At 48.2% G+C, this 26,501-nt stretch overlaps 1 protein-coding gene across 2 annotated transcripts in view; it reads right to left on the reverse strand.

Moving 5' to 3' along the window:
- The window catches only part of RTN4RL1 (reticulon 4 receptor like 1), a 67,028-nt gene that overhangs the window by 15,722 nt on the left and 24,805 nt on the right, over positions 1 to 26,501 (reverse strand). The window contains exon 2 of one of the 2 annotated variants that reach the window (XM_073316114.1): positions 10,668 to 10,816. The exons of the other annotated variant lie outside the window; for it this stretch is intronic. Within the exon in view, the coding sequence (XP_073172215.1) occupies positions 10,668 to 10,719 (52 nt within the window). The 5' untranslated portion in view covers positions 10,720 to 10,816. The remainder of the gene's footprint in view (positions 1 to 10,667; positions 10,817 to 26,501) is intronic. 2 annotated transcript variants of the gene reach the window in all.

Raw genomic sequence — 26,501 nt, forward strand, 5'->3', positions numbered from 1 at the left:
AAGGACCTGTGTATTGCACAGCTAGTGGGATGTAAATTCGGTTCAAAATCCCTGAATTCTGTGATGGGCTAGAGATTCTGCAGCAGCTTTAGATAAATTTAAAAATGGAGGAGTGTAGTAATTAAATACGAAAATGATTAACATAATCAGTACCGTAATGCTGGTGTCAATATTAAATTCAGTGTATTTTTTGTAGTCACTGATAGCTGCATCATAGCAGTAAGGAGAAGCTGGAGATTTGGCATCTGGGACTTTTGGCACCTGGGATCATGGGAGGCAGCTTGGGATCAGCACATTAGGAGACTGTTTCTGTTAAAATGATCAGCAGCAAAATGGTTAACAAGACTGAAATTTGTATTCGTGGCAATAGGTTTCAGAATGAACGAACCATTAAGATAGATAGGGCACTTCATCCCTCTCAGAACTTTGGTTTCAGGCTGTCTGCAGACTCAAGCAGGCATCACTGCATCAATTATACTCTATTCTCCACAGCCATGTGGGCTTGACATTTCTTTTTTTAAAATGAAAGCGTAGGTTATGGAGTGCAGTTTGGAAGGGTGGGGATTTCCCAGCAAATTCTACAGGCAAGGAATCTTGCGACACAAGGACCCTGCCTGTAGGCATTTAGGGCATAGTGCAGGGGTTCAACCCCAGGCAAATCTCCAGCTAGGTGCACACAGTAATAGGTAATGGCTCATTTTACAGCTAGAATTGTCCTACCAGTACAGTATAGAGTGTCTTTCTTACCCTCCGCCCTCTGCATGAGTCCCAGAGCCTGGCTCTCTCACACCAGTTGTACAATGGTGTATTTCCTCTGACTCCTGACTGAGCCTGGTGGAACTGAGAGGAGAATCAAGCCACCACCTTCACACAGAGCTTTGGGAGGGCAGCAAGTACCATGCAGCAAATTATCCAATGAGAATTGGCACTTCTGATTGCTACATTAGAACTTTCAGCATTTCCCACCTAATGCTTCTGTCATATGAGTGACTGGCATTCTGCATCTCAGAAACTGTCGCTTTCTTCTAGCACTGCACAAGGAACTATGGGACAGATGCACAGTGATACTATGGCTATGTTTCACTGCCAGAAATGGTGTTTTTAACCAGGATAGCTAGCTAGTACACATTAGTTCACTGTAAAATCCTAGTGGCAACAAAGCACACGTAGCTTTTACCCCGATGTAAGTAGGAGTGGGAGGTGTAGCGTTGACCTTGCCTGGATACCTCACAGTAAAAGCTACCTGTGCCTTGTCTCCAGCATGGGCTAGATAGATACCTGAGTAATTACCCAGGGTCCTGCGTGGGCTTGTGTAGCCTGTCCTGCCGCCGTTTCACTGCCCTGGTGCTTGAGCTAGTTAGCTTAATCCTAGCTGGAGTACGTCCACACGAGCTCCAGTCACCCTGTGATTGCACTGTGCACGTATCCCGAGTTTCATTTGCGCTACCCTGGCAGTGTAATGGGGCTGTAAGTGGATGTGTGGTGTAAATGAGAACCAGCCCTGTGTTAGAAAAAAGAAAATAGCATTATCATTAAAACTACTCTGTATCTCTGCTTGCCTGTGACCTTCCCCAGCCCTCTCCTGTCTGGCTTCCTGCTGCCATTCTAAACAAGCCCCACACATAGGTCTTGTCTTTGTTAGGAGTCAGGTTTCCCCTTTCCACAGGGGTGCTTTTCCTGGAGGTGCCATGTATCCCCCAGATTTCTCACACACACACAATTATGGCATGACATAGATGTGTAAAAAGGTGATAAAACCAGCCTGTTCTTTAACTTCCAAATCCATCACTGTCTCATGAGCAGCCTACTGCTGTGAACCTTCTTCCCTGTGTTTAGGAGAACAGACAGGCGTGTGGTTAAGTCACAGGTCAAGTTGTTAGGAGACCTGGGCTCTGTTCTCAGCTCTGTTTAAAAGCTTCCCGTGTGGCTCTGGGTAAATCACTTCTTTCTGTGCCTGTTTTCTCAGCTGTGAAATGCGGATAATGCCACTTCCCTAACTCACTGGGGCATTGAGGCTAAATTTGATTTAGTTGGGGTTGGTCCTGCTTTGAGCAGGGGGTTGGACTAGACGACCTCCTGAGGTCCCTTCAACCCTGAGATTCTATGATTCTGTGGTTCTATGAATTAATGAATGCCTGCAAATGGGGTGGAGATCCTGGGACTGTACTGCCAAGTGTTGTTATTTGTTGTTGTTATTGATGGTCGGGCAGCTGCTGTGCTGTGATACTGTTTATCGGGCTGTTCCGAATGGTCTCACTGATAACTAAGGCTTTCCTGTCTCTGTTGCACCCACCTGCTGTCTCTCATCTCAGACTGTAAACTCTTTTGCGCAGGGATCATCTCTTTATGTGCTTATACAGCACTCAGTACAAGGGGGCCTCAGTCCCGGACCTCAGTGGGAGTAGGACTGGGCCCATAAACAAGGGCCTGCACTGAGAGAGACATCAGGGACCCAGGTGGTATGTAACTTCCTGGGTGATGGGGAAAATGGCACTTTAGGCAGTTTTAACTAGGTAGAAAAGAGGGAGAAGGGGAACTTTTCCCGAACTCGCACAATCTGGCATGCACTCCACAAAATTGCTCTGAATCAAAAGCAGAAGGCTAAGAAAAGTATTAATATACTGAAGGGTCTGTACACAAATGAAGGTGGTGCTAGAAATGACTGTGACCTAGTGGGCACCACCAAAGCCTGGACTGATGATTCTTATAGCTTGGAGCATCATTGAAAAGTACCCCTTGGGTTTACGTACTGGCTGCCAAGGTGGTCCGGTTCCAAGATAGGGATATGGGTTCCATCTGTCGCCCCACCACAGTTAGGGAATCCCATTGCAGCAAAGCCATCCACTATGACCTGCACATTTCCCAGAGTCACCACCCTTGATAGCAGCAGCTCAGTGATTGCGTTGGCTACTTGGATCACAGCAGCCCCCACAGTAGATTTGCCCACTCCAAATTGATTCCTGACTGACTGGTAGCTGTCTGGCATTGAAAGCTTCCAGAGGGCTATCACCACTCACTTGTGAACTGTGAGGGCTGCTCTCAATTGGGTATTCTTGCACTTCAGGGTAGGGGAAAGCAAGTCACAAAGTTCCATGCAAGTGCCCTTACGCATGCGAAAGTTTTGCAGCCACTGGGAATCATAGAATCATAGAATATCAGGGTTGGAAGGGACCTCAGGAGGTCATCTAGTCCAACCCCCTGCTCAAAAGCAGGACCCATCCCCAATTAAATCATCCCAGCCAAGGCTTTGTCAAGCCTGACCTTAAAAACTTCTAAGGAAGGAGATTCCACCACCTCCCTAGGCAACGCATTCCAGTGTTTCACCACCCTCCTAGTGAAAAAGTTTTTCCTAATATCCAACCTAAACCTCCCACACTGCAACTTGAAACCATTACTCCTTGTCCTGTCCTCTTCCACCACCGAGAATAGTCTAGAACCATCCTCTCTGGAATCACCTCTCAGGTAGTTGAAAGCAGCTATCAAATCCCCCCTCATTCTTCTCTTCCGCAGACTAAACAATCCCAGTTCCCTCAGCCTCTCCTCATAAGTCATGTGTTCCAGACCCTAATCATTTTTGTTGCCCTTCGGTGGACTCTTTCCAATTTATCCACATCCTTCTTGTAGTGTGGGGCCCAAAACTGGACACAGTACTCCAGATGAGGCCTCACCAATGTCGAATAGAGGGGGACGATCATGTCCCTCGATCTGCTCGCTATGCCCCTACTTATACATCCCAAAATGCCACTGGCCTTCTTGGCAACAAGGGCACACTGCTGACTCATATCCAGCTTCTCGTCCACTGTCACCCCTAGGTCCTTTTCCGCAGAACTGCTGCCTAGCCATTCGGTCCCTAGTCTGTAGCTGTGCATTGGGTTCTTCCGTCCTAAGTGCAGGACCCTGCACTTATCCTTATTGAACCTCATCAGATTTCTTTTGGCCCAATCCTCCAATTTGTCTAGGTCCCTCTGTATCCTATCCCTGCCCTCCAGCGTATCTACCACTCCTCCCAGTTTAGTATCATCCGCAAATTTGCTGAGAGTGCAATCCACACCATCCTCCAGATCATTTATGAAGATATTGAACAAAACCGGCCCCAGGACCGACCCCTGGGGCACTCCACTTGACAACGGCTGCCAACTAGACATGGAGCCATTGATCACTACCCGTTGAGCCCGACAATCTAGCCAACTTTCTACCCACCTTATAGTGCAGTCATCCAGCCCATACTTCTTTAACTTGCTGACAAGAATACTGTGGGAGACCGTGTCAAAAGCTTTGCTAAAGTCAAGATACAATACATCCACTGCTTTCCCTTCATCCACAGAACCAGTAATCTCATCATAGAAGGCGATTAGATTAGTCAGGCATGACCTTCCCTTGGTGAATCCATGCTGACTGTTCCTGATCACTTTCCTCTCATGTAAGTGCTTCAGGATTGATTCTTTGAGGACCTGCTCCATGATTTTTCTGGGGACTGAGGTGAGGCTGACTGGCCTGTGGTTCCCAGGATCCGCCTTCTTCCCTTTTTTAAAGATTGGCACTACATTAGCCTTTTTCCAGTCATCCGGGACTTCCCCCGTTCGCCACGAGTTTTCAAAGATAATGGCCAATGGCTCTGCAATCACAGCCGCCAATTCCTTCAGCACTCTCAGATGCAACTCGTCCGGCCCCATGGACTTGTGCACGTCCAGCTTTTCTAAATAGTCCCTAACCACCTCTTTCTCCACAGAGGGCTGGCCATCTATTCCCCATGTTGTGATGCCCAGTGCAGCAGTCTGGGAGCTGACCTTGTTCGTGAAGACAGAGGCAAAAAAAGCATTTAGTACATTAGCTTTTTCCACATCCTCTGTCACTAGGTTGCCTCCCTCATTCATTAAGGGGCCCACACTTTCCTTGGCTTTCTTCTTGTTGCCAACATACCTGAAGAAACCGTTCTTGTTACTCTTAACATCTCTCGCTAGCTGCAGCTCCAGGTGCGATTTGGCCCTCCTAATTTCATTCCTACATGCCCGAGCAATATTTTTATACTCTTCCCTGGTCATATGTCCAACCTTCCACTTCTTGTAAGCTTCTTTTTTATGCTTAAGATCCGCTAGGATTTCACCGTTAAGCCAAGCTGATCGCCTGCCATATCATCCCAGACCTGCAACACTATACGGTCCCACCAGTCTGTGCTTGTTTCCCGGGCCCAGAATCAGTGTTCCATGGCATGAGCCTGCCCCATTGCCACCAGGATGGCCAAATTGCCGTGGCCTGTGCTTTGAGAGAAGACTGTGTCCACGTCCTCATCACTCTCGTCACTGCGCTGCTGTTGCCTCCTTGCCTGCTTTTGCAGGTTCTGGTTCTGCACGTACTGCAGGATAATGCGTGAGGTGTTTACAATGCTCATAACTGCCGTGGTGATCTGAGCGGGCTCCATGCTTGCCGTGGTATGGCGTCTGCGGGAGAGCAGAGTTGCAGCGGAAGCGGTGGCTGACGACAGATGCCACGAGAATAGATATTTATAGAGAATGACGAGAGGACCTGCGAGGTGGATTCATGAGAGAGCAGAGTTGCAGTGGAAGCGGTGGATGACGACGGTTAGCACCGCGCACATTTCCCGAGGAAGAACACACGTACGCGGGAGCCCAGGACAGACAACATGGAGAAATTTGCCATTGAGACAATAGCAGCAGAGCAGAGTGGCAGCGGAAGGAGTGGATGACGACGGTTAGCAGTCCTGCTGCACCGTCTACTGACAGCAGTATGGCGTCTGCACGGAAAAAAAGTGCGAAATGATTGTCTGCCGTTGCTTTCACGCAGGGAGGGGCAACTGACGACATGTACCCAAAACCACCCGCAACAATGTTTTTGCCCCATCAGGCATTGGGAACTTAACCCAGAATTCCAGTGGGCGGCGTAAACTGCGGGAACTGTGGGATAGCTACCCACAGTGCACCACTCCGTAAGTCGATGCTAGCCAAGGTAGTGAGGACGCACTCCGCCCATGTAATGCGTTTAGTGTGGACATACGCAATCGACTGTATAAAATCGATTTATAAAAATCGACTTCTATAATATCGACCTAATTTCGTAGTGTAGACATACCCTTAGACCCTGGCTGAAGCCCTGAAATAGAAGGTTCTATGTCCTTTCCAAAATTGTATTAGCCTTAACTATTATAATCTGGACTCTCTGGTTATCTATATAAATGTCCAATCCCTTTTTGAATATCACTATATTATTTGACTATCTCAATGACTTCTTGTGGCAATGAGTTCCACAGTCTAATTACACATTGTGTGAAAAAGTATTTTCTTTTATCAGTTTTGAATTTGCCACCTTTTAATTTCATTGAATGTCCCCTTGTTCTTGTGCTATGTGAGAGGGAGAATGGAAGTTCCTGATCTACCTTCTCCATCCCATTAATTATTTTACATACTTTTATCATGTTATCTCTTATTTATCTCCTTTCTAAGATGGCAATCCCCGTCTTTCAAGCTCTCTCTTTATATTAGAGCTTTCCAGGCTCTGGATCATTTTTGTTGCCCTTCTCTGAACCTCTTCCAGTTCTACAGTACCCCTTTGGAGACAGGGTGACTATCCACCAGGGTCTCTCCATTTCAAGAGTGATTAATTTCCCCAGGAAATGTAAGTGCTTGGGAAATGATGTTCAGCCTGTCTTCTCCCTAAAGCAGAGGTGGGCAAAGTACGGTCCGCAGGACACGGGACTGTCCTGCCTGGCCTCTGAGCTCCCGGCCGGGGATGCTCGCCCCCAGCCCCTCCCCTGCTGTCCCCCGCAGCCATGCTGCCACGTGGGCAGCGCTCTGGGCAGCAGAGCTGTGCACTCCTGCCGGGCAGAGGGGCAGCATGTCTAGCTCTGGCCCGGCGGCGCAGCTGCCAGACATGCTGCTCTGAGCGGCATGGTAAGGGGGCCGGGGCCGGGAGGTTGGATAAGGGGCAGAGGGTCCCGGTGGGCAGTGAGGGGGACAGGGATCAGGGGGCAGTTGGATAGGGCAGAGGTTCTGAGGGGGCAGAGGATGGGGAACATGGCGGGGTTAGATAGGGGGTGGAGTCCCGGGGGGCAGTTAAAGGCGGGGTCCCGGGAGGGGGTGCTCGGGGAGAAGGAGCAAGGCGGGGGTTGGATGAGAGGGGCTTTCTGAGGGGGGCAGTCAGGGGGCGGGAAGTGGGAGGTGGCAGATGTGGGGGCAGGCTGTTTGGGGACATGTGCACAGCCTTCCCTACCCAGCCCTCCATACAGTTTCGCATCCCGATGTGGCCCTTGGGCCAAAAAGTTTGCCCATCCCTGCCCTAAAATCACAGCCCAGCACTAGACTCTGTGATTCCCACTCAGTCCCCCAGAACCCCTGCCCTGTGGTGGGACTGTCTGTGGACTAGATGGCTGAGGGCGAATCCTCTCCCTTCCCTGCTGTCTTGTTGCAGGACTGTGTGTGACTGAGAGCTCATGCCAGCCAACCTGATGCGCTGTCTGCCACGGCCGTGCCCGTCAGAGGGTTTGTGGTGCCGATTACAGAGTAGACCTAATAGCCCTGCACTCCCCATCTAGCACCAAACTGCAACAGAAGTATATTTATGGCAACAAGCAACACCCAGCACCATGATATTTCACCCCCAACCTCCTCACGTCCTCGTGCTTAACTACACATTTTACAAAGTTAAAACAAATTATAAACAGCAGAAATAGTTTATTTAAAAAAGAAAGGGAAAAAACTTGGCAAAAGCAAAAAGGAAAATAACTGAAATGCTCATTAAACTGAGGGGCTCTGTTTTCCTGTCCAAGTGGCCACAGCATCTCCAGAGGCTCTTGGGAAGCTTTGAAATGCCTTGTCAGACAAGGCTTTCGTCCTACCTGATGTTGGCTGAATTCACAGACCCAGATTTTTTTTCTGGAAACAGGAAAGAGGGAGCCGCTCCAGTCTAACTTTTCACTTTCCATCTGATCACTGTTGATACAATTTATTCTTACGACAGCATGTGCTGCTTTCATGGTGTTTTATTCTGAAGTACAACTTGTCTTTGTTAGTCCCATTTTCAGGTCTTTCATCATTTGAGTTACCACATAAAAGGCATTTAAACACTACTGCTTATAAACAGCCTTGGTGAGAGGAGCTGGGAGTGGAGAAGCTGTGAGCTCTTTAGCCAGCGTTCCTACACTATTCTCCAGAGTGTCTCCAGATAAAAGAGGCTGGGAACAGAGTAGCTGAGAGCTCTGTCAAAGCCCATTCCCTTTAGCACCTGCTGTTGGTGATGGTTGATTCTGGAGGTGCTAGGATGGCCCTCATGATATTCCCTGCAGAGATTTGTGGCAGACTGTCTACGCTACAAGGATCCAGTGAAAAACAGAATTGTTGTTTATTTGTTTTTGTCTGGCAAGACAGTTTTGCAAGAACCCTCCTTCACACAAACACGCAGAGCTCATTCACAGGACTCCCCTGGAGTGGCCCTGCACCGCTGATTCAGGTGCAGACACCATACACTTGTTAGCCAATTCTTCTGACACTCTGGGAGGTGCAAAGTCACTCAGCCCTTGGGTGACCAGACAGCAAATGTGAAAAATCGGGTCGGGGGTGGGGGGAAATAGAAGCCTATATAAGAAAAAGACCCAAAAATCGGGACATCTGGTTACCCTAGCCCTACTCTAGCCCTGCTGATTTGTGTTTGTTCACCTGTCCTGAGAATACACTTACTGGCTTTTTATCAATAGCTCTTTTCGCAGGGGCTTCATTACTTCCTAATTAGCCAAACCTTCCTGTCTTTGGAAAATAAATCACATGTTGTTGCTGCTGTTCAAACTTCCAGGATGTTGTTAAACATCCAGGTCCATTAACCCCCACAGCTTATCTCTGGGCATCCTCTGCCTTTGGCTTGAGGAGACTTCTCAGCTTATTGGTACTTATCAGACCTGGAAGTTAATCAGTGCTTTATCCCCAATCAGTGCTAATAGATCCCACCATGAAATGTTATCTGCTAATTTACTAAAGGCACTTGGTGGTTTACAGCTACCCACAGAGAGCTACTGAAGTCTAATTATAGCACCATAGTATTGCTCTAGCATGGAAGCAAATGCATTTACATTTGTGTGGAGACATCCAGTGACATCACTAGTGACCAAATCCACCTGCTAAAGCTTTGATCCTTCCTTTGAAAAAGAAATGTCTTTCTAAGGAAGTGTTTTCCCTGCCACGGCCAATGCTCCTGCCCTAATCCCTGTTGTGCCTGGTGCTGGGAGACACTAGCGCTGGTATAGTTGAGCATTCTCCACTGCCAGCTTTCCTACCCCTTCTCCCTAGAGAGGCTGGGACTGGAAGAGCTGTGAGCTGCCTCCTATAATTCCCTGCTGTGACTCATGGCAGATTCTCCACAACTACAAGGATCCATTGAAAAATCAGAATTGTTTTCAGAAAAGAAGTTTTGTGAAGCCTACATGCACAAGCCTGCTTCCTGATTTGCAGAATAAATATGTTTTAAAGTCATCTTGTGAACAATCTGAGAACCTCTGGGGTTCACATGCACCACAGAACTCATTTCACATTTTATAATCCACATTATCAGTGTGCCGGAGCCTGTGTCATGCCAGCAGTCTGGGAGTGCAGCAGTGACGGATTCCCTTGGAAAGCAGTGGAGTGCACAGGTTTGCCCATTTACTCTCTATGCTTTTGTGCTTGTGTAAACATCCTTCCGTGCTCATGGTCAATACTGGTGATAGCCACAAGCAGACTAAGCAATAGCTTAGGGCCCCAAGCAGTTCAAGGGGCCCCCAATTTATATTACAACTCAAAATACTGCTCATCTTATTTAACATGGATTCTTTAACAACTGTATTAGCATGTGCTATGCTGGCATTTTTTGGTTTGTGAAAAGACTGCGATTAGCATTTTTACAGGGTGGGTGAAGGGTGAGGGGGCCCCTAACAATACTCTTTCTTGGGGCCCCAATCGGGCAGTACCACCATTGCACAGAGTCAGTACATGGACCAGTGGCTGGTGGCCCTGTCCCTCTTTCACTTTAAATCCCCCCTGATAGTCCTCACTCCAGTAAATATTGAGCCTCTGTTATTATCAGATACGTTTGATTCTGGTGCAGTTAAAAAGATCTCTGATGGTGCCAGTTTCCCGGGAAGGTGCAGAAGAGCCATTTCTTCTGTGTAAACACTATCGCTCATCAGCATAACATTCCGGCATCAGAGATGCCTTTAACAACATGTAACCTCCTATTTCTAGCCCACTGTCTTCACTTTCTCCATTATCTCCCTCCCTTTTTTCACATGCTGAATTGTGTGATCACCCGAGTCTTATCCCGCAAACTTCCAAAGAGCCAATCTACACTGGAAAATGTGCTGGCTCTCATTGGAACAGCCTTTCAAGTTTCATTTAGAGCCTCTCTCTTCCCACTGAACATTCTCATCCGTGAACGCTTTACTAATTGCAACTTTTAATACACTGAACTGGGAGACCACAAGATCAAACACAGCTGCTGCCGTGTTGCATGTCCTTTCACTCAGCTGCAGTGTAACAAGCAGAAGATGGACCTACTAGGACAAAGAGTTCCCTTCTGCTCCTTCATCCTGCTCTTTGCTCATCGAACCCAAAGGCAGAGAGGACTTTGTAATTTAAGACTTTTATGGGCCATAATAAAGATTGCATCAGGAGTAACTAATGTAAACATACCCATTCTGACCAGCTGCAGCCAATGCAAACATGAGGATCTCTCCAAGAGCATGTTCAGTTCTTGTGAGGGGCATGTCAAAAAGCCAGTGCTGACATCTTTCAGAAGGGAATGAGCAGAACACCAATTCAGATCCTATACCAGGTCCCATCTGCACAAGAAAAGATGTCAAGATTACCCTCTCAGCACCCAGACTTAAATTAGACGTTGCCAGCTGGGGAGAAAGGCCAGAGATCCCGCTGGCTATCTGAGCATGTGGCCTACCTAGTGCTCGAGTTCACCATCCGAGCCTCACACACAGCATGGACCAAAACTGCAGAATTGGAAGAGACAGACAGGGAGGTAGATTATAAACCTGTAATTCAATCAAGGGGGTTCAGATGATGTCACAGTCAGAATAACTGTCGTTATCAATACGTACATACTGGATATACAGTTGCCTTTCCAATCAATTATCTCCTTCCAGCCACTCTTACTGATAATAAATAGAGATGATTTAATGGAGCTAAACACCGAACTGATACTTTACTAAAAATGCCAGGAAATGGCTGCATTTTGTGCATCGGTGTCCTGAGGAAACACAATGGGTGTACGCGTCAGCCTAGAGGGGAGAGGTGTGGCAAGCCAGGAGTGGAGAAGGAGTCCCAGGTTGGAACCAGGAGTCCAAACAGTGGGGGCAGCTAGAAGGAGGGTTTGGAATTTATGGAGCATTAGAATATTCTCTGTGGCTGGAAACTGCTTATGTGAAATGGTCTCCACTTAAACTGAAGTGGTTTTAATCTCCTATATTCAAAACTGACAGACCACATAAAGTGGGATTCAAACTGCATGGGAAAGAAGGAGAAAGGGAGTTTTCAGTTAACACAAATAATCTGGTGTGTAGTTCCAGTGTTCAAAATAAACAAGATGGGCTCTGGAGGACACAAGATGAAGATTATGAAGAGTCTTAATGTATTCAAGTGTTTTTACATAAATCTACGGAGCACAGAATACAAGCAACAAGAACATGAAGTGCTGTTTAATAATTGACATTATGATTTAGTGAGCATGACTAAAACTTGGGAGGATTCTCATAATGGGAACCTTCTTTTTTACTCATGTAAGGAGTTCAGATACCATGGTGATGAGCCTGACACAAAAACTTAGACAGCTATTTAGATAGATAAGTATGGATGGATACAATCAATTCGGAGAGATAAAGAGGAAGGAAAATGGAGGGCTAGTGCTATATATAACACCATTTGCAAGGCTACCTCCAACAATGAAGAGGCTGGTAGTGAAAGATTCCAGTGAAGAATGTGAAGGGTTGGGGAATAAGAAAGCATTGAGCAAGAAAGCTAACTGTTATAGACTCCCAGGGGAGGCGGAGAGTGAGAACAGACAATCCCACAGCTGGTATGCAGTAGCCAGGAAAGTCCTACATTTGACATTAAGACGACCTTGTGCCCCAGACAGTAGACTCATAGCAGAGGAGAAGCCTGACTAAAAGGAATGGGGCTAGGTTGGCTGGTGCCACAACAGCAACAAATTCAATAGTTCCAAATAATGAAATGGTACGAACAATGGCAAAGGAGTAAAACTGTTACTAGGGTTTCTGAATTTTAAATGGAGTGAGTCAAAATATATAGGGTTTTACAGCCTTTTATGTTGGACTAACCTCACCTGGAAAACACCAGCATGAGCATTAACTTGGGAAAATCATATAACACTTTGCATAATTTCAGGAACCCTCCTCACCCAGCCAGTGAACTGAAACGTGACCCTATTGACCACTCTCAATCCAGGCCAAGGTTGCCTGTAACAGGATGATTTGCCCCTTTGGGGCTGGAGGGCTGGGGCTAGCTAATCCTGATTGCAGAATGAGCCACACCGCGAAGAGGTCAGGGTAACTGCCCTATAAAGCGCAGCAGGAGGCTGCAATGCGGGGGGGGGGGGCAGCGGACATGCTTCACATGGAACCCCTTGAGTGAACACTAACTTCGCCTACGAGGAGGAAAGGAACAATATGCTTGAGCCTGTACGACATCATCGTGAGAGAATCCACTCATGACGTTATCTTTGTGCTATGGGATGCCAATGTCACGCTGGGAGCTGATGCTAGGACAGCTTCGCCAGAAAGTGTTGGGCACTTTTTTGTGGATGTGACAACAGACAGTTACAGTGAGCGGCTGCTCGAGCTTTGTGCTACAACCAGACTCCATGGTTCTGACACTGATTTCCAGGAGAACAACATATACACATGGACTTGGTATTCAAATGAGGGATGACCTGCAAAGCACTAGATCACCCATTTCCAGAGAGCCCAGTCTCCTGCCAGACCTTAGTACAGACCAGTTTGCAACTGGGGGTGATGCGACGTGACTTCCGCATAACAGCCCTGGATGATATGGCTGTATTCCCATCTTCACAAACTAGTCTCATCAATGCCTGAATATACTTACAGAAAAAGCAAGTAAGCTTCATCTTCAAGTCAATTGGAAAAAACCCAAATTGATGGGAGTGGCCGATGGACCTCTACTCTACCCATTGTAACTGTGATGGGCAAGAAGTTAAATTCATCAACTCATTTGAGTGTCTTGGCTCCATTGTCCCCAAGGAGGGAGGTTGCCATGCTGACATGAAACATCGAATCAGAAAGACTATGGGTGTTATGCATGCTCTTTGGAAGCTCTGTGGCATCAACACCACATATCAGCTTGGACTCAGATGGGTATTTATCTGGAGTATGCTCTCTGCGTTCCACAAGCCAGAGAATTAATGAATGATGAATGAGGAGGCTGCAATGAAGGGGAGGGAAGCTCAGGAAATTGTAGAGAAACTGCAGCAAGGGTGAAGGTCTCCTGCAGGGAAAACCCTGACGCCATGGGAGCAGGAAGCTCCTGTGGGGAAACCCAGATGGGGTTTCAGCCTAGAAGTTTGAGGGGCTAGAGGCCTGTTCCAGTAGGCTGAGCTCCAGCTAGGAAGAGTTGGGAGGATGGGCTGTAAGAACAGACTGGGACAGATGAAGAGCTCTGGCCGTGAGGGAAAATACCAGAGCTAAATATAGACTTCCGTGTGGTGATAGACTTCTAATGTTGTGACCCCAAGGACTGTTACGAACCATTTCTGTCATTACACTGGCCACATGTAGGGGTGGTGAAAACCCAGAGAGCCCCTGTGTGCAGCCCTTAGGGGCCCCTGAAAAGGGGGAAGCAGAAGCAGGGTGCCGCAGAGGCACCCCTGGCCGCTAGGGGGGATTCAGGAGGCAGCCAACCCTGTTATGTTCCCCAAAGGGGAAGAGGAAGCAGAGAAGGAGGCTATCTGTCATTCATTTACATTGATGGGTCTGGACCTCGGCAAAGGGAATTGGCCTTCATGGGCCAAAATGACTTTGCCTGGTTCACCAAATTTATTTATTTATCTTTCTGGCCTTTCCTGTCCATATGCCTATCCTCCACTTCCTTATTTTCCCTATGTACTAAAACCCCCAGTGCGTGGCGACACTGACAAGCTGTGGAATGGAGTCTTTATATCTTGTATTCACAGGGATTCAGATTCACAGGCAGAATACCAGTGTATCTGACACGCTAGAGACTCTGTTCCACAGCTCTTAGGCATTTGGTTTTGGAAATGTTGCTGCCCATAATGAATTGAGTCTTGAAGCCACCTGCCCGGCCTCGGCTCAAAGAGTTCCATTCTGAGCTTCCAGACGAGAGATGCTGAACCCTGAAGAAACAAGGTAGAGAAGAAAAAAATGCAGGTGTGCATCATACCGCTGCTGCAGCTGCCATTAACCTGTCTATGAACTTCTGACTGCCCATTTCTTTCCCTTTGGCAGCTGGGACTGCTCTGAGCATGCCTTGGCCGTGGCATACAGGGATTTGTTTCTTCTTGCACCATGGAGTGACTGAATTCTGCTGCAGGCATTTCTCTGATACTTTGCCCTGGCTCCAAAATGGACAGCTAGCTAAACGCATAACTTGGTGAACTGGATATCCACAACATGCCTTAGCTGAGCAGGATAAACTGCCACTGCTGGAAACCAGCTAGAACAGCAGGCTTCAGGCTCCTTCAAGAGTAACTGTATTAGCAAACAAGCATGCTGTGAGCTCCATTCCATTACAGCTCCAAACGTCTCAGCATATTCAGACTCATTCAGGAAACTCACAGCCCTCCTCCTGCACATTCCAGATCAGAAAGACTTTAAAATAAGGAAAGAAGACAATGTAATGAGGACATCATGCTTCTCTGGGAGGATTATACAGCCAGATACCAAAACAAGGATACAGAGAGCAAATCCAGTGCAGATGGAATTCAACAGATAGCACAGCGTCCATCAGAGAATCAGGGGGACAGAACAGCAGAGCAGACGTGGATTTTACATTTCATGACAGACCTTTAAATGGTCTTTTAAAGGCACTTTTCCACTGCAGGTACTACATTGTTTCTAAAGACCTCAGGGACCTGTCTCAGAGTAAGCCTTTGCTGGCAGAAGGCACCAGGCGTGACTCCCCAGGCTATGACCTTCCCATGTTAGAGAAAGTCGCACTAGTGTAACTGCACCATTGCCGTTTGTTTGTGTAAACTGAACGTCAGTTTAACTGCGTGAGAAGGGCAAGTTCTGCTAGCCAGACAAAATTGACCTCAAGGGGTTAACCTGCGTCTACGTGAGGAAAAAGGTGGAGTTTAGGTGGGGCTTAAATAGCATGGTTAGCTAAACCGGACCTGACCTTGACCACTTGTCTGAGTCCTGGTCCACACTTAAAAATTAGATCAACCTAGCTATGTCACTCAGGGCTATAAAAGGCTTTGTACCCTGAAAACCATAGTTAGGTCAAACTCACTCCTGCTCTAGATGCAGGAAGGTCAGTGAAAGAACTCTGCCATCAGCCTAACTACTGCCTCCCGGAAAGGTTGACTAACACCATCAACAGAGAAACCTCTTCTGCCGCTGTGAGAAATGTCTGCACTCCAGCGTTACAGTACCGTCCAGTCCAGTCACCGCAGCTGAGCCAATGTAGTGCTTGAAGTCTAAATAGAGCCTGAGTCAAGACCTGAGGGTTAGCACCGGTTCAGTTACATGGATGTGCTTGTACCACGGCACATTTCCCTCGTACGGCAGGACCTGGGTCAGCAATGTGCACTGGCTCCTTATATGGTCTGAATGTGCTGGAACCAAGCGAGGTTCCCCTCTACAGTAGGTCTGATTCTCCACTGTCTGGCACCCTCATGCTGTCATTTGTGCCTGTGCAAAGCAAGCGTAAAATTTTATCAACTCAGAATTCTCCACAGGCTCACACTGGCAGTGGCATTCTACACCCACTCTGGACAGGTGTAAATGACGACACGGTGCAAGGAAGGGGAGAATCAGAGCTTTGCACCAGTTGAAAGAAGTGCTGCAGAATGAGGGGGTGGGAAGAAGGCTCCCCCCCCCGCCCCCAGCTCACAGTGCAGTTTAGTCTCTGGTCCTTGCCACTACGATGGGGGAGAGGAGTGGCTGCCAGCCCCTAGTCCCCTCGGGCGGTGCTTGCACAGCATGGCGTCTTTTATTGTTGCCTATTTGTTATTTTCAGTCCTCTATATAGCACTAACTGAAAATCAAAGGCCTGACTGTTTCCTAATTTAGACAGACTAAGAAACCCAGCAAAGATGCTTCTAAATCTCCATCTGCAGTTCTGTCTAAGCAAACGAGCCCTTCAGAAGAAACAAGACACTTCTCAGCATCTGCCAATGGGGTCATAGTCAAACATTTGGTCTTTTATGAAGCTTTTTAACCATCCTTGGAGCTATTGTGGGGCTATCCCTCCTCAACCACAGAGTAATTCTTTTACCCACTCCCACAAAGGGGGCAGGGTACCTTACACAGACTGGGCTTAGGGGATCTGTGCCAATCCCTTATCTGAACCTCAGCTGATACAGGGAACGTGAGCCATCTCCTTTTATAATAACACTTCACTCTTATATACTGCTTCTCATCCAAGGATCTCTCGAAACCCTTAAGAGGGGGGTAGATGTTGTCATTCCTATTTTACAGTTAGAAAATCTACAGCACAGAGAGGTTAAGGCCAACATTCGAAAAGTGACCACTGATTTGGGGTGACTTAATTTTTGGGTGCTCAACCTGAGATCCAAAAGTCCTTATCAGCTTCACCCCTTCTTGTCAACTGTTGGGAATGGGTTATATCCACCCAAATCGAATTGGCCTCGTTATCACTGACCCCACACTCAATAAGGCAACTCCCATCTTTTCATGTGCTGTATAGTTATACCTGCTTACTGTATTTTCCACTCCATGCATCTGATGAAGTGGGTTAAGCCCACGAAAGCTTATGCCCAAATAAATGTTAGTCTTTAAGGTGCCACTGGACTCCTCGTTGTTTTTACTGATACAGACTAACACGGCTACAAATCTGAAACCAGCTTCCAAAGTGATGCCTATGGCCCGGGTTTCAAGAGGGCTCAGCACCCATTGTGTACCAGCGCACACAGGTGCTGGAACTAGGGATGCTGGAGGTGCTGCTGTATCCCCTGGCTTGATGTGGTTTCCATTATTTACAGAGTTCACAGTTTGATTCAACGGCTCTCAGCCGCCAACCCCTCCCCCCCCCCAGTACACATTTACCCCTGCCAGTGCATTGAGCTCTTTTGAAAATCTAATCCTTGGAATTTGGTTTTCAGAGGCATTGAGCTTGTGGGAGCTGCAGGTGCTCAGCTCTCTGGAAATCAGGTCCGAGGGGTCTCAGGATGGGCTCCCAGAAAGGGAGCTGCCTGAAATTAGAGACTACATTTTAAAGCAATTCCATGCGACTGGGCTAGTGAGCCAGGATCATAACTGAGACTTCCTGACTCCCAGGCCTACCTAGTAGTCAATGGACCACACTGCTTCCCTTGGATGGGGCATAGGCCTTCCCTTACATTGCTGGGCTAACGCATGCCGGGGAAAGTTAGAAAGCATCTCTGTGAAAATTAAAAAGACTAGATTGCAAAGCCTGATATCTGGGGATGTTTGGAGACATTCTGGCCACTACGATTGAGACAAGCAGCCCAAAGCGGAACGCCTGCAGAAATAGTATATTCCATTCCTAAAACTCTCCTAAGATGACAGAGCTGTCAAAGGGCAGGTGACTGTATAATCATAGCTAGTGCTGTTTAGCCTGCAGCCGCAAACAAACCACTTCTTGGGACTGGAAGTGGGAGGGGCAATCTGAGAAATCATGCCCTGAGAGAGAGGTGGCTGTGGGGCTGTCTGTGTTAATGCTTGTTTTCAGAGTAGCAGCCGTGTTAGTCTGTATTCGCAAAAGAACAGGAGTACTTGTGGCACCTTAGAGACTAACCAATTCTCTACGTATATAAATCTCCCCACTGTATTTTCCACTGCATGCAACCGATGAAGTGAGCTGTAGCTCACGAAAGCTCATGCTCAGATAAATTTGTTAGTCTCTAAGGTGCCACAAGTCCTCCTTTTCTTTTGTGTTATTGCTTGTGACTCCTGCAGAAGTCACCTAGCACCAGAGATCCCTCATTGCTGCGGGAGAGGATTAAATTGAATTAACCTGACAGGGAAAGGAGGATAGGAGAGGAAGAGTAACAAGCCCCATCAGTCACATCGTTTCTCTGCATTCCAACTCCGTTTGCAGATTTATTAAATCAAGAGCCAATTTCAACATCATTTCTTTCAAGCAGCTCCACCTCACAGGTGTGTGGAATTTATTTGAGATAAAGAAAACCATTACGGAGAGACAGCAATCTTCAAAGACCACCTCGGAGACCTGAGAGAAATAAAAACACTAGCCCATGCAAATGTGCAATTAAGTTTCAGAATACTTGTGCTCCATGAAAAATGCTTTCCCTGCAGAGAACAGGCCTCTGAGGCAATTTTCCCAAACCCCATGCAGCATTCACTCAAAATGCCTTTTAAAAATAACATATGATTTTCCTCCCTCTCTGTCCAATACTCTCTCTCTCTCTCTCTCTCTCGCTTGCTCACTCTCTTCCAGATAGGAGATTGCTCCAGTGCAAGAAATGTATTCTCTCATTTTGGTGGGAGATAGACTGCACTTCCAGGGGAAGAAACACAGGCCATTTAAAGGAGACGATGTGAATGAGACTCAATTCAGAATTTGATTAAGGCTTTCCAAGGCAAGAGTGCCAGCTCCAGAGACTCCCTGGGCACTACAGCCTGAGACGGAGTCTTGAGAAGGGCTTGGGGGAACAATTCACAACTAATAGTTTATTCAACTAATGTAGCCCCTTTTTCTGTTCATGAATTATCCACAGACTAGGATTTTTACGAGTGTGTTTGTCATTCAGTGACTGACTTGTGCCAATATAGTCCTGGCTGTGGACTGCTCACCCACTCTTCACAGTAATTGTAGCTTTGAATATGTTCTTAATTAGTCACTATTTGTGCCGTGCGACTAACCACAATGCATAATTAACCTGTGGAACTCACTGCCACAGGGTATCATTGAGACCAAGAGTTTAGCAGGAGTCAAGAAAGGATTATACATTAATATGGATCATGAGAATATCTCCAGTTACTTTAGCCCAAATAAAATTACAGATAATAATTCTCATGTCAGGTCATGAGACAGCCTCTAACTGCCAGAAGCAAGGAAAATATTTCCCATTAGCCCGTTATTCCATAATTATCCATTACAGGGTTTCTTCCTCTGAAGCATATGACTTTCCACTCTCAGGGACAGGACACTGGACTACATGGACCCCTGCAGATCCATTTTAATAAGTCCTTTGTTCATCTAAGTCTCATGATATTATTTCTGCTCTCCAGTTGGATCGTTCCCAAACTGACAGAACTTTCAAGACAGCCATGTTCTAACCACCCCCTTTTGGTCTTAAATCCACCATTTCGCGATTAGCGCTAACTAATGTCTGTGCAATGCTTTCGAAATAGAATGTGCCGGGGCGCACAAGGGCAGAGGATTATCGTCATCATCTCTGAGACATTTTAAAAATCTCCAACCCTCATTCCGGTGTGACCCAGAGAGACACAATGTTGGTGCACCCCTTGCTGCTCAGCATCCTAGACACTGGTCTCTGGTGTGGGCCATGGGGCTGGAGCAGGCCACTGGGCTCCTTCTGGAGTGGGAACCGCCTGGGAAAAGGGAACCAGTTTCCAAGTTGGGGAGAGGGTCACTGGAAGTGCAATGCTGTTGCTGAGCCTTGGAGGGGGGCAACACCAAGAGGGTATGAGACCCTCCGGTGCCTGGCTACCGCACTGTCACCATTGCCTGGCAACCCTCAGGTGTAGCTGTCCAGTAAAAAGGACCCTAAGTGAGCCAACCAAAGCTACAAGCTGAGCGACATGAGGCATCTCCCCAAACTGGCCAGCTTCACTTATTCCAGGTCCTCCACCTGCCACTGCCCTCCCTGTCCTGGGCCCAGGGGCACTGGAACAATGTGTATAGTGGGGGTGCTGAAAGCCATTAAACCAAACTGTAAACCCTGTATATGATGGAAACCGCTTCCAGCCAGGGGGTGCTGGAGCATCCCCGCACCCCTAGTTCCAGCACCTATGCCTGGTCCCTATTTGGTTAATCTCTCTCCAACCCCTGGCCTGCTCCCCAGGAGGGAGAAGCTGCATTGCTTCATGCTTAGCCTCCGGGGTGCGGATGGGGCCTGCTGGGCCGAGTTTAATCTCACTGTCACGCTTTGCCTCTGCACACTCTGACCGGCTGTGAAATCGGTGGCCAGCAGCACTGAATATTTTAAGAGCGGCATACAGGCATGGCTGTGCAGCAGAGCGGTTTCTGCGAGCAGCAAAGGAGCCTGGGTACTGGGCTGCTCCCCCAAACAACCCATTAGCACAGTTCCGGGAAACCTAAAAAATTCAAGAGACACTGAAATATGCAGCATGTTGCTCTCTCTAGCAAATGACGCGCTCCGCTTCCCAGAGTAGGGGGTTGTAAATAAACGGCTTCATAGCACAGGAGGAGTTGCTATAAGGCTGCAGGTTCCTGCATAATGAAGATTGACTCAACGCTCCCAGTCCTGCCGTCTTGTGCCTTTGCTGCCCGGACCTCTCACAGGAAGGTTCAAGCAGTAGAGCGCTCAGCTCAGCTTGGGGACAGCCCAGTGTCAACGTGACATCACATCGCCAACCCGCATCCAGGCCATTAGCACATTTAGCAAAGATAGCAGGGTGTGAAAGGAAGCTGAAAGAGGCAGCATGACCTTCCTCCCTTTCTTTCCTTTGGCGCTAGCTCACTTTCCCTGATCCCCTTCTCCCTACTTTCTCTCCCCTGCGTCCCTTTGCCCAGCTCTGTCTCCCTTCCCCCTCTTTGTCCCTGTTGCCCCTCCCCACAAACACATTTTCTGTCTCTCTATTCCCCACGGCTTGGAAGCCACGCAGATGGCTTGTGTCCATGTACTGCAAGACCCTGCACAAAGGTCCCTCTTCAGCACTTTTCCTATCTGGGGCACAACGAGCAGAAAGGAAGTGAAAATCCTCATTTGCATAAACCTCCTGAAAGCTCCAAGAGGCTGGCTCCTGCGACTCCTGTCACAAGGAGCAGCTGCCTGCAGGCCCCAGCAGCACCCTGTGAGAGGGAAGTGCCTTTGTGTTTCCTGTGTCCTTTTAGTCCCAGGCACTCTCTGGAAGGACAGTGGCATTTCCAGCAGTTCTTCCCTAGGAGAAGGGGCAGTAAAAGTGCCTGAAAGGTCCCTTACTGTGTCAGCCAAATCTATCAGCAGTTGTGTGTGTCTCTGGAGGGGACCTAATGCAAGACTCATCTGAGCACCTGACCTTGGGAAACCTGTGCCAAGCTTTCTGTCTTTCCCACTGGAATAATTGCTCAGTTACTGTCCAGTGGGATGCAGAACAAATCCCCTCACCCTCCGCCCCTATGTCAGCTATGTCAGCACTGCACATTCAAATGGAAGACAGAGGGGAAACTGTCAAAGCCCTCTTAGCTAACAATTATCAGCTGCTGGGGTTAGAGGGTATCTTCAGTCAGTGTTCTCCATACCCAGGGATTCAAGCTCTTGGTGGGAAGTCTCTTTCAGGAATTCCTGGGACGTCCTTGCCAAAGCAGGAGCATGGAACTGCGCTGCTCTACCATTCATTCATCCCTCCCTTTCCTCTCTCATTCACCACTGTGTGCGATCACACCACAAATATCCCTGCAAAGGAAGTACTGTGCACATACTGCAAGGAGACCTAAAGGCCTCTGTGGAACTCTGACCAGACTGAACAGCAGTTACTCAGACCAGGTCCCTTGGAAGTCAGTGGGCTGCTCGTGTGAGCATGTGCTCACCACTGTGAGTAAGGGCTCCAGAGTCCAGCCTTCAGGTATCTCATGCATAGACAGACTGCACCAAACCACTGTAAATACAGCAGGTGGAGGTGGCAACACTGTGGAAGGAGAGCAGTATTTGAAAGTGGTGCCGGGGGCGGAACTGGAGTAACTGGATGAAATTAAAAAAGGGAAAATTTTGGCTCAAAGCCAGGAGTCCCTACCTGACAGTGAGAAGTATTGGGCTATGCTGCTGTTTCCACAGGGAAGTGATGGAAGCCCCATTGCTGGAGACAATAAGACTTGACAATAGGCCGAAGGGAACAATCCTGCCCTGGTGCCTATGGCGTGAGTGAGAAGAGGAGGCCTCAGAGATTTCCCTCATTCTGACCTAGAATACCCTGCACTTTGTCACAGCCCAGTCTGCTGGCAGGCTCTGGTAGCCTTTTCACTTCAGAAACTTGTGGATAAATCTCTTTGTTAAAAAAACTAAACAGACAGCTCACAGCCACTGGTGGGTCAGCTGTGTGAATTCCTGCCAGTGGGTTGGTGGAACGTCCTGGCTTGGGAGTGGAACTATAGGAATAGTTCTGTGAACCAGAGGGCATGCGGCAACGAGCACTGAACCACATTTGCATCCTCCCGATCCTGGGGCCATCCAGCCACTGGGCCAGTCTTTGGCATAAAGGAAAGCAGCCTCAGGGCTTCTCTGCTTTACACCTAGTTTCCTAGAGCCAACGAGGTCCATTCTAACAGCCAGAGATTACTGGAGCATTGTGATATCCTGGCCATGCCCTTTTCCCCTCATAGCACCCCCTACACTGGGGGCAAAGAGCAGTGTCATTTCCACCCCAGAGGAATCCTTAAGAAGCTGGCTAAGTCAGATTCATGGCTGCTTTATGCTGGTACAGCAGGCCTGAGGATCAGCCCATCGTCTTCTGGAGTCTATGTCCATGGTCTGTGTTGCCCTACGAATCTCTGAAGAGCTGCCCAGATCTGTGTCTCTGCCAGGTGTAGCACCGATGATGCTCACCTTGTGGCTCACTCACATCTGTCTCAGACTTTAGACCCAACAGAAACATAAAGTGCCTGAAATTCAAGGCCAAATTCTGCTGTCAGTGACATGGGTGTAAATCTGGAGTAACTGCTGAAGTCAGGGGGTTTACACTGGTGTAACGGAGTGTAGAATTTTCCCTTTGAGTGCAAGACCCTCAACTGCCATGCTGATTGCTTTACTCCAGATTCCCAGAGTGACATTGCACAGGTTTGCATTCCAGTCTAAAAGGGCAGATTAATCGTCTTGTGCTGGTTCTGTCACATGCAGGGATATATTTTCTTGTTGGAATTTACAAGTAGTTCCATCTGAGAAATAAACAACCAGAGATAAAAATTACATTGTCACAGTGCAGGTGTGATAGATGTAAGCGACAAGCCATCCCAGTCTCCAAGGCAGCACCCGGCTGACAGACTCCGCTAAATGAGACCTGGAGGAGCCCCAGGCCAGGGGAATGAGCTAGCTGCTGTTGGGATCTGCACAAGGAGAGCATGGAAACTTGGCAATTGTCACTGAGTCACTCTAAAGCACAGAGTGCTCTACGTGCCTGCCCCACTCCCTAGGGAACCACACAGTGTGATCCCAGGCATACTACAGCCAGCTGAGAGGACAAGCACTGAGCCTAAGGCCCAGGGATGAATGGGGAGATGTGCTCACCTCCAGACTGGCCAGAGTGAATTAGCAGGAGAGGAAACCAGTGTGAGCAGAGACAGCTCCACAATCACCCCCTGAGAACCATGCCCTTGCTGGGCCTTCAGAGGAAAGATGGCACCTCCTCAGAGTTCACTGAGATGGAGCCTGGTGATCGGGTTATGGTGTCACTAGTTATATCATGACTGCATTTCAGATCTCGCTTCCAGCGTCAGACTTGACTGGAGAGACCAATGGGCAGTGGTGGAGTCACTATATTTCCCATCGTTAAACTCCGCTGCACAGGGCGAGCTGACTTTACGATGTGGAGCGGGCCAGAAAATGGAGCCTCACAGCCGGGACCCTCACGAGAGCAAGCAGGTGACAGAGCAAACGCTGCCTTCACTTGTCACTCTCATAGGGAAGAGAAGCCTGATCCCCCTGCCCTCTGGAAAGACAATGTCAAAGGGGCAGTCTTCACCTCCCCTTCCTCTTAAGACATCCCTGCAGCTGGTGTTGGCAAAGAAGACCCTGGAGACAAGGAAATAGACCCCACCAGATAATCCTTCCATAAGGCTCTGTGCTGCTGTGAAGGGTTCTCTTGCTCCCCAGCCTGGCAAAAGCTGCACACATACTCTGGGAGAGGGAAGAATTCCCACTGTGCTGGGAAGGCCAGTGACCCTCTGCCCTGGGACAGCAGGATCTAGTCTCTTATGAAACACTGGTTTCAGAGTAACAGCCGTGTTAGTCTGTATTCGCAAAAAGAAAAGGAGTACTTGTGGCACCTTAGAGACTAACCAATTTATTTGAGCATGAGCTTTCATGAGCTACAGCTCACTTCATCGGATGCATACCGTGGAAACTGCAGCAGACTTTATATACACACAGAGAATATGAAACAATACCTCCTCCCACCCCACTGTTCTTCTGGTAATAGCTTATCTAAAGTGATCATCAAGTTGGGCCATTTCCAGCACAAATCCAGGTTTTCTCACCCTCCACCCCCCCACACAAATTCACTCTCCTGCTGGTGATAGCCCATCCCAACTTGATTATCATGCACATTGTGTAGAGAGTTGTCACTTTGGATGGGCTATCACCAGCAGGAGAGTGAATTTGTGTGGGGGGTGGAGGGTGAGAAAACCTGGATTTGTGCTGGAAATGGCCCAACTTGATGATCACTTTAGATAAGCTATTACCAGCAGGACAGTGGGGTGGGAGGAGGTATTGTTTCATATTCTCTGTGTGTATATAAAGTCTGCTGCAGTTTCCACGGTATGCATCCGATGAAGTGAGCTGTAGCTCATGAAAGCTCATGCTCAAATAAATTGGTTAGTCTCTAAGGTGCCACAAGTACTCCTTTTCTTTTTATGAAACACTGTGTCTGGGTTCTGAGAGCTAATCAGCCTCTGTCTTCTCATTCCATGTTTTTCTCTCTTTGTGGGACACTGACATTCCACTGACATGGTTGAGCACTGCATGCAACAGCCTGGCTAAGTCTTTGCAGGGCCCGGTATGTCCCTGGCAAGCCTTCTAGGCAAAGTGGTAAGAAGGATTAAGGTTATTTACCCTGGGCCCCTTCTCAGTTAGTTTACTCCTTCATCTTTATCTGTTTCTGTTTCCCATGACTCTGTTTTCCTTGGTGTGTCTGTATCACTGAGCAGATCTACAGACTGGGTCACTGCTGTTCATTGTGGAGGGAGAGAAATCTTAAACTGTACTGAAACCTGTAAAAAAAAGGGGGGGGGGATCTAAAATGGCTGAATGGATTCTCCCACCTGCCCTCAGAATCCTACCAGCAGGATGTGGGTCGGCAGGTGCTGGGGCAATGCCATGCCTCCCTGAGGGTCACTTGAGGCCCCACACCAGGGCAGGTCTCATTACTCCACACTTTGAGGCTGACAGCAGCACCCCAAATTACTTTCAGTCTATTAATAAACCTGGAAGCAGCTGCTGGAGTCCCTTCTGTGCCAGTCAGGATTTATCCACATTGCTCTGCCTTATCAGGTCTGCTTTTCACAAGCACTTAAATTCATGGGGAAAGGAAAAAGTGAAATCAGATAGAAATGCAGGTCTGTTTGCTGTTTTCTTCAATGAAATGGTTCTGGGTAAACAGCAGATGCCTTTGATGAAATCCCAGCAGGCTTAAACAATAAAGCTGGTTACAAACTCAATCTGGTGCAGATATCAGATCTGAAATTGTTTCAAAAAACATGTCAACATTTTCTAACGCTGCTGCAAAACTTCCTCAGTGCCCTGCCACACACCTCCAGCTGTGGCTCGGGGCCTGCCCTGCCATCCCCATGCCCATCCCTCAGCCGGGGTCCAGAATGAATTCCCACCAGAGACTCTTGTGCCCGGATTACTCGTCTTCTCTATCTGCACAGACAGCACCTGCAGTGCAAGACAGTGGCAAACATCATCTTGGAGAGACAAAGCAACCTCTTGAAGTCAGCAAGGATGACCTTGCCAAAGCTGTGGCATAACATGTGGCCTCAGAAAGCAGCTGTTCCTGTCCCAGCATGTTCTGCTTTTCCTCACCTCTCAGCTTAACCACCTTTACTTCCGTTTTTAATAATCCCAGAACAAAGCCTCTTCTAGTGTTTCATGCACAGCCCTCACTTGCACGCAACTACGGGGAGTGAAGCGCGGCTGGAGCGATCGGGAGTGTTGCTCTGCGACCTGAAATCCAGGATGGAGCAGAGCTTTGGCACTTCACCACTCAAATGTGGCCCAGCCGCCCCGCTGTCACGACTGAGGGCTGGCAGCCCGGGCCAAACCTGAGTGGCACTGCAACCCTGCATGCCAGGTCACAGTGCCACTCATCACTCAAATTTGGCCCAACTGTGTGAGTGCAGGGTGGGTGATGGTAGCGAGGGAACTGCTGCCCTTGCCCAGGATGGGAGCAAAGTGCTGAG

The sequence above is a fragment of the Lepidochelys kempii genome, chromosome 17, assembly GCF_965140285.1.
Source record: "Lepidochelys kempii isolate rLepKem1 chromosome 17, rLepKem1.hap1, whole genome shotgun sequence".
Taxonomy (NCBI): Eukaryota; Metazoa; Chordata; order Testudines; family Cheloniidae; genus Lepidochelys; species Lepidochelys kempii.